Source organism: Magallana gigas, chromosome 4, assembly GCF_963853765.1.
Source record: "Magallana gigas chromosome 4, xbMagGiga1.1, whole genome shotgun sequence".
Taxonomy (NCBI): domain Eukaryota; kingdom Metazoa; phylum Mollusca; class Bivalvia; order Ostreida; family Ostreidae; genus Magallana; species Magallana gigas.
In genome coordinates, this window is record NC_088856.1 from 1,792,538 (window position 1) to 1,812,797 (window position 20,260).

Genomic DNA, 20,260 nt, shown 5'->3' on the forward strand with positions numbered 1-20,260 from the left:
CCTTTAGGTTTGGACTTACCCTGATGTAAGATTTACCTTTAGGTTTGGACTTACCCTGATGTAAGATTTACCTTTAAGTTTGGACTTACCCTGATGTAGGTGAGTACGTTCTCGATCAGAGAGTCAAACACTTCCCACTGCTCAAAGCTGTAGGCCAGCTTCACCAGACGGATGGCTCCCTCAATGGAACAGCCATCTTCACCTGTTGATAAATAACCACACATTAGTCCACACTCCAAATGTTGTGTCACTTGGACTTCATCATTGGAGAGAAACAACCAGATTTATTTTGTCACTGGTTCCTTTATCTATATTCATACGATATTTATTTGCAGTCCTTTGATCATACCCCCAAAATGACACTACATTTGAGAGATAGATAATAAAAAGGTTTACTTAAAATTCTCAATGTAGCAAGCATAAATGAAGGAGAATAAACTTTTTCTCATTCAAAGCTTGAGTTGATCCCACAAAGTGAATTCATCTAAACAATTAATGTACACTTTAGTCTCTAAACATGGAAGCAGATAAATACTGTGAACAGTGGCGTTACCTTTGGAGGCCATGTCCATGATGCTGGCGTCCTTCATTATTCCAGCCAGGGCCGGGATGTGGACACTACTGGTTGGCTTGATGGATGACCCCCGGTGACCTCCGCCCCCTGTAAAACACAAACAGACCATGACAGACTGTAACCAAACAAACAAACAGTCAATGACCCACAAAGACCCCAATCTCCTGTAATAGATCTGGAAAAAAAGATTCTTAAAAAGTGTTTGATATATGTAGAATGGTACTCAAATAATGGTATATTAGATAAGAAATCTGTATGTGAGGACAGACCTGCTAGAATCTCCTGTCCCGCCATGAACAGCTCGGCGTACACATCCAGTATCTCTACCTCGGAGTCGGAGGCGGGGGGTGCGGTCAGGAGGATCCGGCGGTTGGTGTCCGTCAGACTCTCCAGAATGCACAGGAACTGGGCCGCACTCCCCTCAAACATGTCAGCCATCAACTTTTCTGAGGGTGTGCGGGGCCAGGTCAGCTAAAAAAATTCAAACCATTGCTTAAAATCACTATCTAAACTATGATCACTAAAGTAAAGAGTATGATGATTCACATGGACATGTCTAGTTCTCACAGAAAACTAGAACCAGATTCTTGACTCACATGGGAGGCTTCCTTCAGGTTGGCTCGAGTTTTGGGTCTCAGTAAAGCCTTCGGTTTCCGCCTGGTCTCGTACACAGATCTCTTGAACACCATGACAGCCATCTGTAATAAATACATGTATGATTGTGTTACAAACAATTACAACAACATAGATGAAAGACAAGTACATGTATTACAAAAATAACACAACAATATTGTAGATTCCTTATTGTATGCGAGTACCGTACTTATAAACTGTTTGGAGTCAAATTACAACAGTATAAAATCACAAACACCAAACTTTCATCATAATTTCATACATGTAGTTCACAACTGTCAAAAAAATAATAGGGTTTTAGAACCTGCGAGAGGTGTGTCTCGCAATTGTATTCGTATTTAAATTATCTGCATTGAAATAGGAATCTACGATAATATGAATTGAACTAACAAAATACATTCGTAATAAATGGTACAAACTCAACTCATGATGTATGTACAATGTAACAACAATGTAATAGAAATCTATCATAATTGTAATGAATTAACAGAATTGGTCTCTGTAATGAGCAGGAGATAACATGGAGATGAGACAAGGCTCACCTTGACTGTGGCCGTCCTGAACGTGATCTCAGAGAGAGGCGTTTCCACGGAGCTACTCAGGTTCTCTAGGTTACTGAGCTCATTGATCTTGGCGAGCCCTCTTCTTGCAAAGGCCTACAAAATCATTGACCTGATTAACATTCAAACACAAAAACAATGACAGTCATGGTAATTTAAAAAAAAAATATCAGTCATTTTCCCATTATCAAATATACTGTATACAGGGAAATATTTGCCCCCATTTAATTTTTGACCCTTTTGCCTTTGTTGTCAGTGGGCGAATTATGACTGGGCGAATTCTAATGTCTCATTTTATCTCTCTTTAAATACAACTGTGTCTGGTCAATTTCAATATGGTGCGTAACTGCTATAGCTATTTTCCCATTATGAAAGGATTTATTTTTGTATCATCAGTGACAGAGCATTGAATTTGAATGTGCTTCTTCCTCTTACCTCCGCATGCTGGGACTGCTTGCAGTCGAAGTAGCACTGACAGACAGCGGTGTAAAGGGTTGACCTCCAGGGGAGGTACTTAACGGCCAGGAGAGGGACAGAGGTCTCCATGCACATACTGGCCCACAGCAGGTACTCCAGGGTCTACAAAAACAGTGAGATTTATATGTGTATAACAGATACAACATCAGTCAATATAACAGTCAGATATTGCAATGTTGATATTCTGTCAAAACAACTAGTACTGTAAGAGATAGAGTAAAGACAACAGTCAGTTGTCCTATGTCTGTGTCACACATTACAGTAGATTCATGTAAAATAATATGATGTGTGATATGAGGGTTGTTTCTTTGGAAACCTACCCTTGCTGAGTGTCCGAGTGACATCAGATGGCGGGAAATACTGTAGATGTGGACCGTACCTAAAAAAGATTGCCATGTATCATAGACTTATCTACAAATACATTGACTAGAACAAATTAAAATCTAACCAACTATACAATTGACAACAGACAATGTCTGTTAGAAATTAACTCATTACTTATTCATATACTGTGACCAGTTAAATTGATGTTGAATTCCCTACCATTATAGACGAGCCAGCACAGGGTCTCCTTGGGGAGCACCACCTGCATGACGAGACGGAGGAAATTCAGGATGAGGACACACCTCTCCACCGACTGTTTGTTTTGTAGCTTGGGGTCGGCTGCCTTCACCATCTGGTACATACTAATGCTCTTACCCATGAGGGCCCGGAACTACAAGAGATCAAATTCAAACATAGTTAAGAATATACAGTTGAACTTCGATATCTCGAACACTAATGATATGTAGAATACAATGGATATGTTGAAGGGATTTGTTAGTCCCATCCACTTATATTTTAAGTATTTAATTTTTGATATCTCAAATACTTGGATATCTCAAAGATTTTAAACAGTTCCATCTAGTTTGAGATATCCAAATTCAGACTGTAAATCAAACACTCCCAAATAACCTTTCAATAACATATGTATAATGATTACTTAGGCATACTCCCTCTGAGTCTTATGCATAAAACTGGACTGACTTACAGTGAGGCCTGCATTATCGGATTCAAATCCTCCCGGAAAGAAGATCTTCTTGAAGGCCTCAACATCAGTGATTTCCTCAACATTCAGGTTACCAAAGTGCATCAGGTATCTGTCATAGCACTGCCACAGGGCAATACTGTACTCCTACAGAAACAAGAGAAGTCTATAATACATCATATAGCACTGCCACAGGGCAGTACTGTACTCCTCCGGAAACAAGGGAGGTCCAGAATTCATCATAATTATAAAGCACTTAATAAGTAATTTGTTCTTTAAAATTTAGTGAACAGTCCAACAATTTTGATAATACCAAGGAGAATATGTTGTTTATAAATTTATTGATATGGTGATGGTGAAGCGCACATACACTTTTTATGAAGATAAACTCTAGCTATCAGAGTTTTATTTCATGTAATGATGTTCAGAGATAGTTGAAAGGGATACTGACCTTCACTAACACAAGGAAGTCTCCCACTTCTATCAGCTTGCTCTGGTAGTACTCTTTGGGAAGCTTGGGTTCATATTTGTTCCACAGCTCAAACAAGGTGTCAGATCTGTAAAGAAAATGAGCATTATACTATAGCTACAAATTAGGAGCATGCAAGTATGTGTAAAATGATGACGTGTGAGAGAAATAAAGACAGACCAGATTGGGATTCAAATCAGGGCCCCTGAATCTTTAGTCAGTTGCTTAACCACCCTAGCAATCCCGCATTTAAACTGGTGACATGTCTGCGCCCCCCCCCCCTTAATAAATGATCTTGATCACCCTCGAGGATCAACATCTGTGGTGCTTTACCCTGACATTTCCTGGGGTTGGTCACAGTACCAAATGTTGTGGGTTGGGAGAATTCATGATGGACTATTCTGGGTTTAAAATGTCAGTCTGGTCCTTCATAATTATTCCCCCCTGCTACAGGTGAATAATGGCATTACGATACATTTGCACTAAGGGTTCTTTTTTTTACGTTCAATAATATCAGGAACAAATATGTCTTTAACAACTTACGCTCTTGATGAAGGTTCTTCGTCTGGCTTTTTGTATCCGGGTGCATTTCTTTTCCTCATATAGCCCATAAACTTTTTGATCTCTTGATCCAGGGATTGGAACACGGGGTTGTTCTTGTCCTTGTTGTAAAAGGTACTCGGCTGGCCGCGGTTAGCGACATTTGCCGCAGCACTCCGCAGAATGGCTGCCATTTCCCTTCAACTTTCTCCTCAGTCACTTCTATGAAATTCTATTATCAATCATATATCATTAATATATCTTTCACATTTCGGTCTAATCGACGCTTTGCGTTTCTATGGAAGAACGATAACTCGTGCGGGCACTTGCTTATTTTTAGAAACTTGTGGATAAGAGAATAATTTTCCGGTAAATTGTATTTATAAGGAATAACGTATTTTTATAAATCTTATTCGGCCATATATTTGATTGTAATTATTACATTCTCTTTAAACATAGTTCATTTATTATGGGTAATAATTATTGTCCTTTTTTAAATTTAAATATGAAATCCGAGATGAACAAGATCCCAGATGATTTTTACATTTAAAAGTAGTCTCCACATGCTTCCGGTGTAATTTCACCATCGGGAGAAAAACCGGCGAAGTGGTGGCATATTGTTGAGTATATAGGTATTTTGATTAAAGAGCGGGATGAAAAATTAACAATGATTTGTCTAGTATAGTGATTTGTCTTGATAATCAACTTTTGATAAATTTTCTTCGTTCAACAATACACATCTTACTGGTAAACATGAATTCTTTCACATTATAACGCAATTTACAGCTGAGAAGATTTAATTTGTTGATAAAATTTTATTTGTTTGAAGACTGTTTTATAGTTTGTTTATAAAATAGAATTTGTATTCGCTTTTTACGACTTCACACAGGGTTGGAAATTCACCAAAAATAGCAGCCATCCACAGGGCTGGCTACTTTCTAAAGTTACCAGCCCTGCCCAAAATCTGCCAGTCCGGATAAAAATATTCATTATTATGAATGAACTATATGTAAAGCTTAATATTTACATCTGTAGCACAGGCCCCTCGAAATCTAACTTTTACAAGTATTTAAAACCATATCTAAACATAACCCAAAGAATGCTTATTATTAAGTTTAAAAAAAAATTAAACTATTTATCTACGTGTATATAATTATAAACCCTCTTTTAGAAGCCAGCTAACTATGTCATAATCATGAACTTTCTAAACAATTTTAAAGATTGAAAAGTGACAATAATGATATCAAATGTTGAAAGGGATTAAAATAAAACAACAGTGATTAAATGTGATAAAGATTTATTTATTCGGTCAGATGCACTCCTTTTAACTGCTAATTGTCTTTTGGTCTCACAACACTATTTTTCTGTAGCTTCAAAATATGGTTGAGGCAAAATAATTCCAGATTTCTCCTTTTGGTTTTCAAGCACATGAGTAACTTGGATGTAAACAAACTCTCATGTCTTTGTGTTTATTTGCTACTAAATTGTTTAAGAATAATTGTTTTAAAAGTTGTAAAGGGAGATTTCCCCAGAAGTTTGTTTAAAATTAACTACCCATATCTAAATATGCGTACTGTTGGGCTGTCTTTTGAAGTTTCGCCCCCGTTCACCTAAGAAACAGACCCTCTCTGCGTTCGGACCGGCTCTTATTTCCAACCCTGCTTCATCACACACACCGGATTTATATGTCAAACATGAATTTATATCACTGTAGACCCTGTATCTGTATATATACTGTAGAAGCAAAAATATTTGTTGAGGATTCAATTTCGTTATTGTCGTTGGCAGTACTATCAACGAAATTAAATCCATGTCAAATTTTACACCCAAATAAGTACAGAGTTGATGCAATATTCATTTTAGAGATTATGATATATGACAAAATTTAATCCCATTGATATTTTTTTTTCGATTATAAAAAGAAATTTCAACCCAATGAATATATGTGCTCCTACTGTATATGCTGTTCATACGTGCAATGTTTAGATTTCATATTCATCTTTTAAAGAAAAAATGCCGAAAAAAGGAAAGAAATCCAAAGAGGAAGAACTCTGGAATGACGAGGAAGAGGACAAGGCCTTGGAAGAGAAGATGAAGAAACTGTCGACAGAAGATGGTGCTGGGGGGAAGGAGAAGAAAAAGAAGAACAAGAAATCTAAACTAGCTCAATTAGCAGAGCTAATGGCGGCAGAGGATAACGAAGAAGATGAAGAAGATGGTAAGGGTTTTAAAAAAGATTATTAATATTAAAATAGTATAGAGAAAGAGCATTGTTAAATTGTTAAGATTAACTTACTGAACTAACTAATTTTACATTTATTAATTTCATGACTAGAACTTTGATTACCGAATAGAATGTTTGCGAATTCTTTAGTCATTTTTTCCTGGATTCATAGTTATACATGAGAAAATTTACAACTGGTTCCTCTGTTATCACTTTCTTAAACCTTTTTTATAGCATTTGATATAACATGAATTAATGACCATCAGAATAGATTTAAGGTAACTCCGTACCTATAAAATCATGGGTTCAAAGTTAAAAACTTAACTTTTTTTTTAACTTATTGGACTTGAATTTCATAAAAAAATAAATAAAATATATATGTATCCATACTATTTAAGATGTAAGGTAATAAAAACCAAAGGCTGAAATTATCATCTGAAAATCACACTTTTTTGTTTAAAAATTAAATATAAGTGGATGGATACTTGTTTGTCTATTTAAATTTTTTGCTTACTATGCCAGAAAACTAAAAATAATTTAAAAAAAAAAAAATTTTTACATTAAAAAAATTATAGCATTTAGATATATCACTTAGAGAAAAGTAGAAAAGAGTTATTTCCCTTTGTCATTAATGAATTATGTAGAATATAATGATGAAAAACGCTTATTAAATATCTCCAAGTAAACAATGATTTGAGTTTTTGATGTACACCTATGATAACATAGAAATTACAAATTTACTTGCAAGAATTTAATGAATTCATGGTTTATGTAAAATGTATGACATCACAGGAGGGTAGATTTACTTTAAATAAAGAAATTCCATTACTGAATATTAGATTCTTTAAATTTATTAACATTGACCTTGCTAAACATGTAATAGTATTTTTACATACACGTAAAATGAATTCTTTCCAGTATGTATTACTAGTTATTAACCATACAAATGTAAATTTAGAAAAAATGGAACCAGTAAAACCAAAAGATAAAGAGAAAGGTAAAGCCAAAGCTGAGAAGAAGGAGGAAGTCAAGTTTGATTATTATCAATCGGAGGAGGAAGCAGAGGAGAATAAGGAGGAGGAATCCGAGGAACCTGCAGTCCAAGAAAACAAACCAAAACTCAGTAAAAAGGAGCTCAAGAAACTAAAAAAACAGGCGGAGTATCAGAAACAACTGGAAAGCATGGAGGCTGGCGGCGTGGAAAACTTCACTGTGTCTCAGGCGGAAAAGTCCGCCAAAGCTACCGTTCTGGATAGCCAGGACATCAAAGTAGAGAACTTCTCAATTGCTGCCAAGGGCAAGGATCTGTTTGTGAACGCCAGCTTGTACATCACGGCGGGCAGGCGTTACGGACTTGTGGGGCCAAACGGGCACGGCAAGACCACCCTGCTAAACCACATGGCCAAGAAAATTCTGAACATTCCACAGGGCATTGACATCCTTCTTTGTGAACAAGAAATAGTGGCTGACGAGACAAAGTCTATTGATTCCGTGCTGAAGGCGGACAAGGTCCGTACAGCTCTGCTGGAGGAAGAGAAGAAACTACTGGTGGAAGTCGAGAAGGGAAACACCAAGATTAATGATCGACTCAAAGAGGTGAGTTCAGTCTCAGTCAGTTTACCCCTGTTGTATGCCTCCTTCACACCTTCCACCTTTAAGGTTGAATTCTAATTACTTCTACTGTAAGTATTTGGTTAGATCTAATGATGATTTATATCCGTCTTCTGTTTTCATATTTTTCTATTTTTGTGTAATTTGTTATATAAGTTATTATTTCATTATTCCATTATACATTATTGTGGAGAAAAAAATGATTAAAGATAGAAAAGTGTGTACTCTCATTTGCACTGTTTTGTAAGTAATTCTCTCATTCTTTTAACACACAGTCATTTATTGCCCTAAAGTTTTGAAAGCACCGTAATTGATTCATTAATAATTTTGGAAGCTTTTTGTTTTTTCACAGGTCTATGATGAATTGCGAGCAATTGGAGCCGACGCAGCTGAACCCAAGGCGAGGAGAATCCTGGCTGGTCTGGGGTTTACGCTGGAGATGATGGAGCGCCCTACAAAGAACCTGTCTGGTGGGTGGAGGATGAGGGTGTCTCTGGCCCGGGCCCTGTTCCTGGAGCCCACCCTCCTGATGCTGGATGAACCCACCAACCATCTTGATCTGAATGCTGTCATCTGGCTGGATAACTACCTCCAGTTGTGGAAGAAGACCTTGCTGGTGGTCTCTCACGACCAGAGTTTCTTGGATAATGTTTGTACAGATATTATTCATCTGGATCAGCATAAGTTGTTCTACTATCGTGGAAATTATGCCACATTTAAGAAGATGTTGAAGCAAAAAAGAAAAGAACAGGCCAAAGCGTACGAGAAACAGGAGAAGATGTTGAGGGAAATGAAAATGTCTGGAAAGTCAACAAAAGTGGCTGAGGCAAAACAGAAAGAGGCTTTGACAAGAAAGCAGGAGAAGAATAGGAACAAGAAAATGCAGGCTGCTGTGGAGGAGGAGAGTAAGCCAACAGAATTGCTGCAGAAACCAAGAGACTACATTGTCAAATTCCACTTCCCAAACCCAACCCCACTAAATCCCCCTATTCTAGGTCTTAATAACGTGAATTTTGCTTATGGCAATAACCCCCCTCTGTTTGTGAATTTGGATTTTGGTATAGACATGAGTTCTAGAGTGGCTATTGTGGGCCCAAATGGTGTTGGTAAGTCAACATTCTTAAAACTTCTCGTAGGGGACTTGGAGCCCCAGACAGGAGAAATGATAAAAAATCACAGATTGAGAATTGGAAAGTATGATCAGCATTCTGCTGACCAGCTAAACATGGACGAAACACCGTGTGAATATCTACAAAGACTATTCAATATGCCTTATCAAGATTCAAGAAAAATGCTTGGAAAATTCGGACTTGCTAGTCACGCCCATACAATAAAAATTCGAGATCTATCAGGAGGACAAAAGTCTCGCGTTGCACTTGCAGATCTGTCGTGTCGGGCAGCTGACGTGTTAATTCTGGATGAACCAACCAACAATTTAGATATTGAGTCAATTGACGCGCTGGCGGAGGCAATAAATGAGTTTGAGGGAGGAGTGATCATCGTCTCTCACGACGAACGTCTGATCCGAGAGACAGACTGTCAGCTGTGGGTGGTGGAGAATCGTTCCATCAACGAGGTGGACGGAGACTTTGACGATTACAGGCGAGAACTCTTGGAGTCTCTGGGAGAGGAAGTGGTGATAGCGCAGCCCAACGAAATAGACCAGTAATACAGATAGAGGGCGCTGTTATTTATGTCACGGGGAGCTAAACACCATCGATGGTTGTGTTTGCATTTGAAACATCTCTGATCATATCTTTAGATATCAAAGAGTAAAACTATCTCCTGAGCTCAGTATTAAGATATTTTGAAAAATCATGCGTCGTTTGGTTTAGCTATGACAAAATGTTTACAAAATTTCGGTTGTCAATTATGAAAATTAAAGAATACTGAACATATTTTCTGACTAGTTGACTGTATGAAGCTTGTGGTTCTTACACAGACAAGTATAAAGTTAGTAAGATTTTCTCTTCTCTTTGAAATACACAAAAGATTTACTCATTTTCGAACAGCATGCATTGTAGAGGAGACCATTTTCATAGCAGTTAAAATTTATCTTTGTACGGTATTATATTTTTCTTTAAAAAAGTTATTCCACCCTTTCTAAATGTTTTACTTAATAATAATTTTTTTTCTATGTAATTTGATTGTACATGTATTTAATGTATGTATACGGTTTCTTAATATCTAAAAAAAAATCATTATGATGGGAAATTAACTTCTTGTTTGAGCGTCTACACAAATGAATAATAGAAGTTTGATTACTCCTTTTAGTATACTTTCTGTATGTATTATTGATTAACATTCTTAAATCATTTGAATGAGAAGTTTTTTGTCAAAATTATATTTTCTTCTTTTAATGGAACATACTGTAAAAATACCCCCCAAAACATGCATATGTTGAGCAAACCTTTAATAAAATTCACTTTGTTCATATTAAATGCTTTGTTTTTTGAGTGAATATTTCTTTTTTGAACAAACACTGTAAAAAAAAAAAATGAAGACCTTGCAAGTTGTCAGAACTTGCATGTCTTAACCTTTTGTATTTTCTGACAAGTGAAAAGCTGTCAGTGTGACAGCAAACCTGGTTTTCTTTTATGTGAATTGTATCCATAATCCGTGTCAACCCGTATCCAGTGAAATGGAGTACCCTATATGCAATATTTTGCCAAAAAATGACTAAGTTCAAAAGCTGGAATTTTTTTTTGATTACCAGAAATCAAAATCCTAGCAATATGCACACTTCTGATATATGTACAATTGATCTTTAAAAGAACAACTTCCTATCTTGAAAACTGTAGGAGGAGTTATCCATACAATGAGGGTACCCTATATGCAATATTTTGCCAAAAGATGACTTAAGTTTAAAAGCTGGTATTTTTTTCATAAATTATCGGAAATCAAAATCCTAGAAATATATACACCTCTGATATATGAACAATTGATCTGCAAAAGAACAACTTCCTACCTAAAAACTGTAGGAGGAGTTATCCGTACAATGAGGGTACCCTTTTGGCAGCCGCCCACCTGCCATTTTCACCATTTTAATGACTGGATTTTTCCGTTGGAAAACCCGGTTAAAACTCAATAAAATTTGTTCAAATCAAAGGTCTGTAAATAATGACTTAAGTTTACATATGTGCCAGAAATGATAGAACCCAAATTGTAGATATTCTTTCAGAGATGCTCCTTGTGTGATACTTTAAAAGATATCAATCTGCTTTCACAGCTTTTAAAAATTTGATAATTAAGACCCATGATCAGATCAATGTACTCCCCCTGCAGTCTCAACTTGGCACCAGTGAAATGCTCATCGTCTGCACGCTTATTGAAAGAAAGTGATAATGGCTGCAGAGAGGTATCTTTATTATATGGATAACTGCAATGTCTTACAATCTGTTACAACTAACTGTTACTTGCAATTTAGGGTATTATTTGAAATACAGTACCCATTGTTAAAAAAAATTAGTACATGTACTTCTACATGTAGTTCATGTATTATAAGTGCTAATAGACTGGTAGATATTAATTCTTAATTCAATATTCTACAAACCTAAGGTTTAAAGATGTTTAAAAAAGCATGTGAAAGAAAATAACATTATAAGGAATATTAAAAATATGTTTATTTTTAACAAATACATGAACTAAATTCACTCTTGAATTCTCAATTTTACACAAGAATCACTCATAGATACTGGTAACAAAAATGAGAGAATAAAAAATGCAAATCAGTAAATTCACTTACCTATGAAATAAAACAAAAATATTGAAATACTTTTAATGGCAGAAAGCATGGGTAAAATTACTGAAGGGAATTCACCAAATAAACTTATCTACTAAAAGTGATGATAAAATACAGGGAATAAAATTCCTGCATTGTTGCACACACATAGAAACACAGGATGATTTAACAAAAGTGACATTATTTTAAGGCAGAGTCCAATATTTCTTTGAAATATTAAAAAGAAACGGCTTCAAGATAACAGTGGTTGACTGCCGGTGATTGGTTGGAGGTTAGAGTACAATAATCATCAGACGCGACTCTGGTCCAGGCCGGTGTTCAGTGAGTGGTTACGGTACATACCGCACTGGCCCAGGTGCTGCAGAGAGAACAAACAACAACAATAAACAACAAACTTAATATGGCCTTCATCTACACACATTTTTATATGCCTGTTGATAGCAGAGATATGAATAATTTATGTCTTTGCTGCTAGCAACCCAAATCAGTGTACATGTATATTTGGTGAAATAAATACAAACATATGTGCTAGTCAAATTTATAATCAGAGAAACATTTAGAAAATGATATTAATGTGGAAATTCATCATGAAACAATGAATTACATTTGTTGACACTGTTAAAATCTTGAGTGCTTGACTATTACATGTGTATTATAAATAATTCTCCAATTTATGATATGGTTGCATGATATTATCTTGTGCATTATAGAGAAGTAGATTGGTACAAGTAAAAAGAAAGGTTATAATGCCAAATAAGTGTAGATGCATAACAAAGAAATTAGTTTAACGAACCATTGAGAGCTTAATTTGTTAGTGGCTTAATAACATTCTAAGATTTTTAGGATTTACTGACCATTGAGAACTTTTGTGAGCGGGCGTGGAATGTGGTGGGCATAGTGTGGACGGATGGAGCCTTTGCGCCGTAGTCAGAGGCGCTGGTCCTGTACATGGGGTGCTGGGTCTTACCCCCATATCCCTGGAACCACTCTGTAATCAAAACAGGCATCATTCAGTCACAGGAATTGTCATTCCTTGGAGGAGTGCAAAGAGAAGTTACAGAGATGTTTTATATCATTTTTATTGTATTGTAAGTTTTTTGGAATTTGGTAAAAGATTTAAGGGTCAATCTGTTTTAATGAGTCCACTTATATAGATTTCTACTTATATAAATGCCTGCCAATTAAATCAAGGGGTCTGATTTTAATCAATCAGACTGTTGAAATACATGATTCAGATCGTAATAATATCAATTTATCATACTTCAGAGATGAGGATATATCATTTGGTAATGTACACCAAGTTACAAATCTAAAAATTACACATAGCTACATAAATTGAAAATCAATCATCCAAACTGAATCTAAGTATTAATTTCGTTGAAATTTTATGTATCCAATTTATTTTAACATAATTTTTAAAGGTATAGAGACTATCAATGTGTTGCCAACATTTTGAATGACATGAATATACAATATATACAATTTTGGGACCACAAACCTGGGTTCTCAAATCTGTTTGGAACATTTTCTGTTCTGTAAAATTCTGAGGTTTTTGCACCAACAGGGACACCACCTGGTCCCATCTGCTGCTGAAAGAAACAAAACAAGATGAATATTTCAAGAATATATTATCAACAGAAGCACTGTAATACAGTTGGTAACTATATAGGTCATAACGGTGAGCAATTCCACTATGATAACATTTTTGCATCAGCAGAAACTCTTATAGGCAAAAATATTATTAACATTTCTCTCCTTCAAATTCCTCAAGACTGAAACTTCATTGTTGTTATTATCCACAATATCAAAATCAATATTGTGTGTGCAATATGTCTGAATGATTGATTAATTAGTCAAACGAATCTGAAAGGGACGATGTTAATAAAATTCTTGTGGCATGGGAATGAAAAGAATTTGGTTTCTGTCTATCATATACTTATTTTTCCAAACTTACTTGAGCTTGCTCTGCCATCTTAAATAGTTCTCAATCCAAACAGCTGAATGCAAGTATCGAGGTTGCTATGACGCTACGTCACTTCCCAAAATGAAAAGTGAGACCTCGATCCCGATTAGAATAATAAACCGATAAATACGTAAGGAAAGGGGCTGTTAATTAACACCAGATAATTGTCAAAGATTACAAAGGTTTTAATTTTATTTGATAAGAAAGAACTTTTCCTTAAAGTCGTGTTTTACCAAAAAAAAAAAAAAATAAGTAAAAAAAAACAAAAAAAAACAAAAAAAAACCCACCCCAACAACTTATTAGTTTCACCGGGTCTTAATTTTTCGAATCGTTTTATAAACAAAGTAAATATTGTTCACTTTCTACCAACACATGTATATCCTATATTAAATTCTCAGCCAATGGCTAACTATATTTGTATACTGTACATGTATGTATGACTTGCGCCACATGTGTTTTTTGTCAATAAACTGAATTAAAATATTGAACTGAAATTATGAAATAGTTGATTTAGTTGTAAAACACAGCCATTTCTGATTGTGTTACTGTTGGTTATACACAAACAATATTTAATTTAATTATCATTTCACCGTGAATAGGATCCACGCAAGGAGGTGGGGTAAGTTGTGTGTATTGTTGCGGGGGGGGGGGGGGGGGGGGGCTGGAAAATTAAGCTAAGCTTAATAAAATCCATGTAGTAAAATCCTTTTAAACAGGCTTTGGACACCCCATCATTACAAACACAATTAAAATATATATTTTCATTTTCACTGATTCAGCGAACTTTAAAAAAAAAAGCTATTTTAGTTATTTTTTAAATTTTTTTTTTTGGGGGGGGGGGTGTCAATTACATTGCAGATTGCACATTGTGTTTAAGAAAATCGTATATTTGTACAAAATCCTCTACACGAGGTTAATTACAGGATGCACGAACATTCCGAAATATTGATTACAAATGAAACACTTTAAAATCTGCATCTGACGCATTCACTATATGACACTCTCAGGTGTGCATAAAAAATTCAAATAACGCTGAAAATTGCAGCAACGCATTTTTTCAAATATAAATGATACAATCACCATATTCGCCAAAATAATAGAGTCCACGTAAAACAATTAGACACATAGCGTTCTAACAGTAATTAAGGAATCACTCTGATTTAGGCTGAGTGGGATGAGCCTTGACAACAGTTCTAGTACTAACAGTGACGACTTTGAGTTTGGCTGTATGGCACTCCGTCACCCAAGCTCGATCCTCGCCGTCCACTGCAATCCCGACACACCCAGTCACCCCATGGGAGCGGTCAATGACCCCTAGCAACCGCGTGTCCCGGTCCAGAACGTGTATGACGTCATTACCCGTGTCCGTCAGCAGGATCCGACACAGAGAGTCCGTGGCCAGACAGCCGGGATTAAAATCACCTCCCACGTGACCGCCCGAGTACTTAAATCGAACACACCCAGCTTTGTTTAGAATCAGCAACACTTTAGCCTGGCAGTCTACAACACAAATATCCCTGTTCTTATTTTCTTTCACAAATATGGCTAGATCCCCCGGGGTAAAGAGTGCCCTCCCCCTCTGGTCGAACTGGATCACGTGACGGATTTTCTTGCCGTCGTATCGTCGAATTTTCTTCTCTGAATAATCCGCGTTTGACATCCCCACCAATAGTTCGCCGGAAGATGTATAACATATTCCCGAGGGGCGCCATTTCCGGAAGAATAGAACTGTTTTCACCTGCCTGTTCTTATATTTCAGTATTCTCCTCTGGAAGTGGTCAGAGTACACTATCCGCCCCTCCGGACTGAGGGCAAGATCCGTCGGACGCCTACCGGATAGCGTTTGAAAAATATCCTGGACATTGCTTTTGTCTTTCATGCTCCAAGCTTCTATGACGTCATCAATGCCACTGACCCAGGCCCCTGACGACCCCAGACAAACCACCCTCCGGGGAATGTCACATCCAGTCTGTATGGTATCAACGAGCAAGGGTTTGCAGACTCCGTCAACATGGCCTCCTGACTCTCTGTTTGGTCCGAGTCCGTCTGTCACTGAACTAAGAATCGTCCTGTTGTCGACTCCATACAATCCAACCTGTTTATCCATTATCTATTTTTCTCTACAAACACATCACAACGTCGACCAGAGACTTGTGGTGTCAAATGATAGCTTTCTATACCAAAAGCTCAAAGCCCTGTCCACGTGCGAGTAATGGAAACATATATGCTTAAATGCATTATTATATTATATAAAACAACTGACAATTATACAGTAATAATGTTATACTTTATATCCTAACTTGTCTGCATGCTGCTTTACGATTTTATCGTCACAGGGTTTCGGAATTTTGAGGGAAATCTTAACCTCAAGTGATATTGTCGGTGTAGCAAACAAGGAAACATGTGTACTATGTGTGTACTCTGTGTACGTACTTTGTGAACGCGCATCAGTATTTTTAATCAAAACGATTAAAGGGCCATTTTCCGTAACATGGTTACAAACAGGAAGAAAATGCAAGCACAAAATGTAAATAATCCGAGGCGATCATTTGGTAAAACTGTGCTCTTATCTGTACATAAAACTTAATATTTCAACACGCCAATTCTTTATCATATCAATTATGTATTTACTATACCAAGTAAGTCAATATTTAAGAAATCAATTTATTTCACTTGCGGTATGACGTGTATTTTATGTCGCTCTTTAACAATATCTGCTGCAATATTTATGACATATTATTTTTTTAATTAACTAAATTGTATTTTACAACTTATTACGGACTGTTATTCACATTTTGTGAAAGCAATTTAGAGACGTTGCATGTTGAAGCAAAATTGTATTACTTTTAAACAATATACATATCAACCTTAATTTGAGGGGAGAATCAAGATTAAGCGAGGCAAATGTGGAGAAAGTGAATATTAGTCCCTTCTCTGGTCCATCAATGACAGTTCTGAAGAAGTATGAACTGATACATCAATTTGTTTGTTTGTTGTTTTTTTATTGTGCCTTATCCTTGTATGAATGGGAGTACTTTGTAGCTGAATCAATATTGAAGCTTAGTCGCCTCGCCAAAATTCCTATTGAATAAAATAATCATCATTATCATCATCATCATCATCATCATCAATAAATTAGTAGTGAGGCATGCAGTGGCAACACGGGACGACGGCTTCTCTTCTTTGAAAAATATGTTTTATGTCTACACCGCGTTTAAAAATAGAAAAAAATAAATGTGCCAATTGGCTCCTCTGTCACCATGCTACGTGCCTTAAGTACCCGATCGTTTGCGTACCTAGCATCACAAAAAATATTCTTAAACTGCATGCAAGAGGGAGAAACGGAGAGTTTAGGCACTTCTATTATAACTCAGTACCTGTACAAATTGTGTCAAACCAAAAAGCAAACCGTATGTTTGTAGAAATTTAATGGCAGATACACATGCTCGTATGCATTAAACAATTGTACATCTCATACACATGGTGAAAGGAGTTAATTCGTTAGTTCTTTAATTTGAAGTAGTTGTTGTGTAGGAACACGAGTCTGTCCACGTGATCACTCGACAGCAGCCTCCGCTGGGATCCATCCCTGTCAGCTTCCGCCACAAACATCTGGTCAGGTGATCGAGAAGTGGCGGGAACACAGAGGTAGGTCTTCGCGACACGTGACAATGTGGTGAAGATTGATTGGCGGTGGTTCCACCACACAAACGGAGATGTGGTTCTCTGCTCCATGGTGTGGTACTGATCAATTTCAGCCAACACCCCCTCCTCCTTGGCCGTGTTCATTGTTGATTTCTTGCTACCTATGACGTCAGCAAGCCAGTCGTCTGATTTAGAAGAAGTTGTTGCATTCTCTTCCTTGTCATCATTTTTTAGCTTCTTTGCGCTTGGTTCGTAGTCTCTCTCGTTGTTGATCACAATGACAGAACACGGAGACCCGCCCTTTTCACTCTGTATCACGATCTCCTCCTCGCCGGAAGTGTCCGACCCACGGCGGTACAGCTCTGTCGCTACCTCCGACAACACATCACGTGCGAGAACGCGCTCTTCTTTCTCCACGAAGAGGAGGTCTTTATATCTTGGATCTAGAAAACTGGCAACTAGAAGGAACTTTCGAACATTCGCATCGGAGTAAGCTGAATATAAAGTCCTCCATATTGTTTCCTTAAAGTCCTTGACGACGGATGAATCGCTAGTTTTCGGTGAGAGAGAAACTTGAAGTTTCTTTATGATGGGTAGAATCATCGAGGCAATGATGGGTCTCTGCGAGCACAATAAATCTACAGCAGTCTTCAAGGGTCCCAGTACAGCGCACACGTCATCAAGTCGCTTACAGAAGACGTCACAGTCAATATCGTCGACCTTCTTCATTATTGTGATTAATTCTTTCTGCTCCATCAGTTTTGTCAAGACGTCGTAAGTAAATAACCATCCATGGCGGTTCTGTTTATCTTGTGCAGCAATAAATGTGGACGAATCAGACCTATCGTCACTGAAGCTTTGCACCAATTGTTTCTGTATTCGCTCAACGCCGGATATGACCTCTCTGACGGATTCCAGATCGAGGCCAGCAAGTGCTGCTGTGTTTATAGCTTCGGCTAAACAATGGACGACCTGTATATTGGAATGATTCGACTGTCTTACATCCCCAATAGATAAAACCGTCATGGATTCCTGAAAGTCCCATTTGTTCCTAATTTTTTCCAGATCCTCCGTTACGCTGCCACAATCGGAGTTGGTTGCTAGGGTGTAAGTTTCCACTTCCCACAATGTGTTGACCACGTGAACGTTGTAAGTGACGTAATTTTCCCGCGATGCTGAGGTCCATTTATCGTACGTTAGGGCCACTGCCTCACAATTTTTCAGAATGTCAGATAAAGAATGGTTTAGGATATCGTGGTGCTGCGACATAAATGATTCACAAAATCGTCGACATTTCTCGTGGTCAAATGATGGATCCGCCGCTAACATCATATTGACGAAAGCAGAGTTGTCCACAGCTTCCGGCGCCTCAAAGCGGTCAATCAGATATTCGGCGATCATCGTATTCAGCGCCAAAGGGGACCTCAGGGTGTTTCCGTACACTTCAGATATCAGCGGATGGAATGTATCTTTCTGGGCGCTGGTTACTATATTCTCTCCATCCGTTGGACTCGGCAAGATTCTTGGTTTAGCGATAGGTGAGGTAAGCCCGGAGACATCCGCCAGAGGGTGTGGCTGTTTCTTGCCGCCGTACCCGTGCCGAGCGAGGTGTGTGTGTAGATTAGTGGTATTCCCGGAGTATCGTACCGCCGTGTAGCAGTGACGACAGATAGCGTGCGATTTATCGAGATGTCCATCCTCTCCCATGTAAAATCCAAAGTGTCCCCAGACCGTGCTCTTAGTTTTCCCGGGAAACCCATACAGGGTTGGCCGTGCCCCCGACGCCTGTATGTTCTGATACACGGCCATCGCGTCCTCCTTTTTTATCCGACTCTCGTCCATCGTGTCCGCCATGAACTGTCGATAACGCACGTCTGTTTCCTCTATTCGCGCCTGCGCACATCTGGTCTCCGATAAATCGCGATAACAAAGGAGGCCAGCGATCGATCAGAGCTGAGAGATTACCGCACTACGGGAAGTTACACTCGATGGAGCGCGCAATCGATTGACCTGGTTTATACCGAGATAAGCTGCACACGTATATATAGTCTAAAAATAGCGACGATCTCTTGTTGACAAGTTTTTATGTGTATACGTTACAAATCTACAGGCACGTATACATGTGTATTTATCGTATTAAACACACATCGCCGATTTGACAATGTTTGTAAATATACAGATGTGTTTTAAGCTCATTGCAGGGACCGGGTTATGTCACATGTGTATATACATATAGTAAGCCGAATTATATATAGCGTGTTCAGTGCATGGTACGGGAAGGCCATCGATATCCCATGCATTCGGTGTAGCGTCAAATATTTTTAAATTTTTTTCACACAAAAAAATTGGTAATGTAATATGCGACAGGGAGCGGGTCAAAGTATCAGCACAATTTGCAATAATCTGTTTTATAAAACAATTTAGATGAGAGCGGTTGATGTTTTTACAATTAAAGTAAAAAAAAAAATAAAAATCTAGCGTACTATAAAATGTTCAGTTCATGTTTTTGTAAATGTTTACTTTCTGGTATACTGACTTTTAGTTTACTTATTCTTTTCAGTTCCTACAATAATCTTTTTGACGTTGCACACATTTTGTGATAGATAGATAGATAGATAGATAGATAGATAGATAGATAGATAGATAAATTATCAAAGTGAATTAAATCTGATTAAAATCAGATCATTGATCCACTCCTTTATTTTTTCATTCATTGCGGCTACAAGAGGACCTCCTTGCATCAACTATTATTGTGGCACTTATGCGGCGCGTTTCCTTTGATGACCGGTGTACA

The 20,260-nt window shown here is 37.5% G+C and overlaps 4 protein-coding genes across 10 annotated transcripts in view; 1 reads left to right on the plus strand and 3 right to left on the minus strand.

The window, feature by feature from the left end:
- Positions 1-4,595, minus strand: part of LOC105320377 (cilia- and flagella-associated protein 54) — a 39,263-nt gene extending 34,668 nt beyond the window's left edge. For all 5 annotated transcript variants that reach the window (XM_066080857.1, XM_066080858.1, XM_066080856.1 and 2 more), the window contains exons 1-11: positions 4,284-4,595; positions 3,723-3,828; positions 3,275-3,418; positions 2,788-2,959; positions 2,565-2,623; positions 2,203-2,346; positions 1,750-1,863; positions 1,171-1,272; positions 844-1,045; positions 554-661; positions 90-202 (exon numbers count right to left, since the gene is read on the minus strand). In XM_066080857.1, the coding sequence (XP_065936929.1) occupies positions 90-202; positions 554-661; positions 844-1,045; positions 1,171-1,272; positions 1,750-1,863; positions 2,203-2,346; positions 2,565-2,623; positions 2,788-2,959; positions 3,275-3,418; positions 3,723-3,828; positions 4,284-4,474 (1,455 nt within the window). In that variant the 5' untranslated portion in view covers positions 4,475-4,595. The remainder of the gene's footprint in view (positions 1-89; positions 203-553; positions 662-843; positions 1,046-1,170; positions 1,273-1,749; positions 1,864-2,202; positions 2,347-2,564; positions 2,624-2,787; positions 2,960-3,274; positions 3,419-3,722; positions 3,829-4,283) is intronic.
- Positions 4,596-4,792: 197 nt separating this feature from the next.
- Positions 4,793-10,556, plus strand: LOC105320032 (ATP-binding cassette sub-family F member 1). 2 transcript variants are annotated; one of them, XM_034450502.2, is made up of 4 exons: positions 4,793-4,912; positions 6,289-6,498; positions 7,463-8,100; positions 8,468-10,556. In XM_034450502.2, exons 2-4 carry the CDS (start codon positions 6,294-6,296, stop codon positions 9,782-9,784), a joined length of 2,160 nt encoding a protein of 719 aa, XP_034306393.2. In that variant the 5' UTR covers positions 4,793-4,912; positions 6,289-6,293; the 3' UTR covers positions 9,785-10,556. The 2 variants fall into 2 exon arrangements, with proteins under 2 accessions (XP_034306393.2, XP_065936932.1); XM_066080860.1 differs by having other exon boundaries at positions 4,881-5,027.
- A 1,164-nt stretch (positions 10,557-11,720) lies between these two features.
- LOC105320015 (piercer of microtubule wall 1 protein) lies at positions 11,721-13,944 on the minus strand. Of its 2 annotated transcripts, none has more exons than XM_011417778.4 (4): positions 13,812-13,944; positions 13,356-13,443; positions 12,712-12,845; positions 11,721-12,215 (listed from the first exon to the last, which is right to left on the minus strand). In XM_011417778.4, the coding sequence occupies exons 1-4, from the start codon at positions 13,827-13,829 to the stop codon at positions 12,147-12,149; spliced, it is 309 nt and encodes a 102-aa protein (XP_011416080.3). In that variant the 5' UTR covers positions 13,830-13,944; the 3' UTR covers positions 11,721-12,146. The 2 variants fall into 2 exon arrangements, with proteins under 2 accessions (XP_011416080.3, XP_011416074.3); XM_011417772.4 differs by having other exon boundaries at positions 13,356-13,446; positions 13,812-13,918.
- Positions 13,945-17,322: 3,378 nt separating this feature from the next.
- Positions 17,323-19,320, minus strand: LOC105320367 (E3 SUMO-protein ligase ZBED1). Its single transcript, XM_066082182.1, has one exon. It carries the CDS (start codon positions 19,318-19,320, stop codon positions 17,323-17,325), a length of 1,998 nt encoding a protein of 665 aa, XP_065938254.1.
- Between the last annotated feature and the right edge of the window lie 940 nt (positions 19,321-20,260).

Excerpts from the sequence above, each read along its gene's own strand:
- LOC105320032 (XM_034450502.2), top strand. The coding sequence starts at position 6,294 with ATGCCGAAAAAAGGAAAGAAATCCAAAGAGGAAGAACTCTGGAATGAC. Across the intron at positions 6,499-7,462 it reads CGAAGAAGATGAAGAAGATG|AAAAAATGGAACCAGTAAAA; the intron begins GTAAGGGTTTTA and ends ATGTAAATTTAG. Across the intron at positions 8,101-8,467 it reads TTAATGATCGACTCAAAGAG|GTCTATGATGAATTGCGAGC; the intron begins GTGAGTTCAGTC and ends GTTTTTTCACAG.
- LOC105320015 (XM_011417772.4), bottom strand. Across the intron at positions 12,846-13,355 it reads AAACAGATTTGAGAACCCAG|AGTGGTTCCAGGGATATGGG; the intron begins GTTTGTGGTCCC and ends TTTTGATTACAG. Across the intron at positions 12,216-12,711 it reads GCTCACAAAAGTTCTCAATG|CACCTGGGCCAGTGCGGTAT; the intron begins GTCAGTAAATCC and ends TTCTCTCTGCAG.
- LOC105320367 (XM_066082182.1), bottom strand. The coding sequence starts at position 19,320 with ATGGCGGACACGATGGACGAGAGTCGGATAAAAAAGGAGGACGCGATG.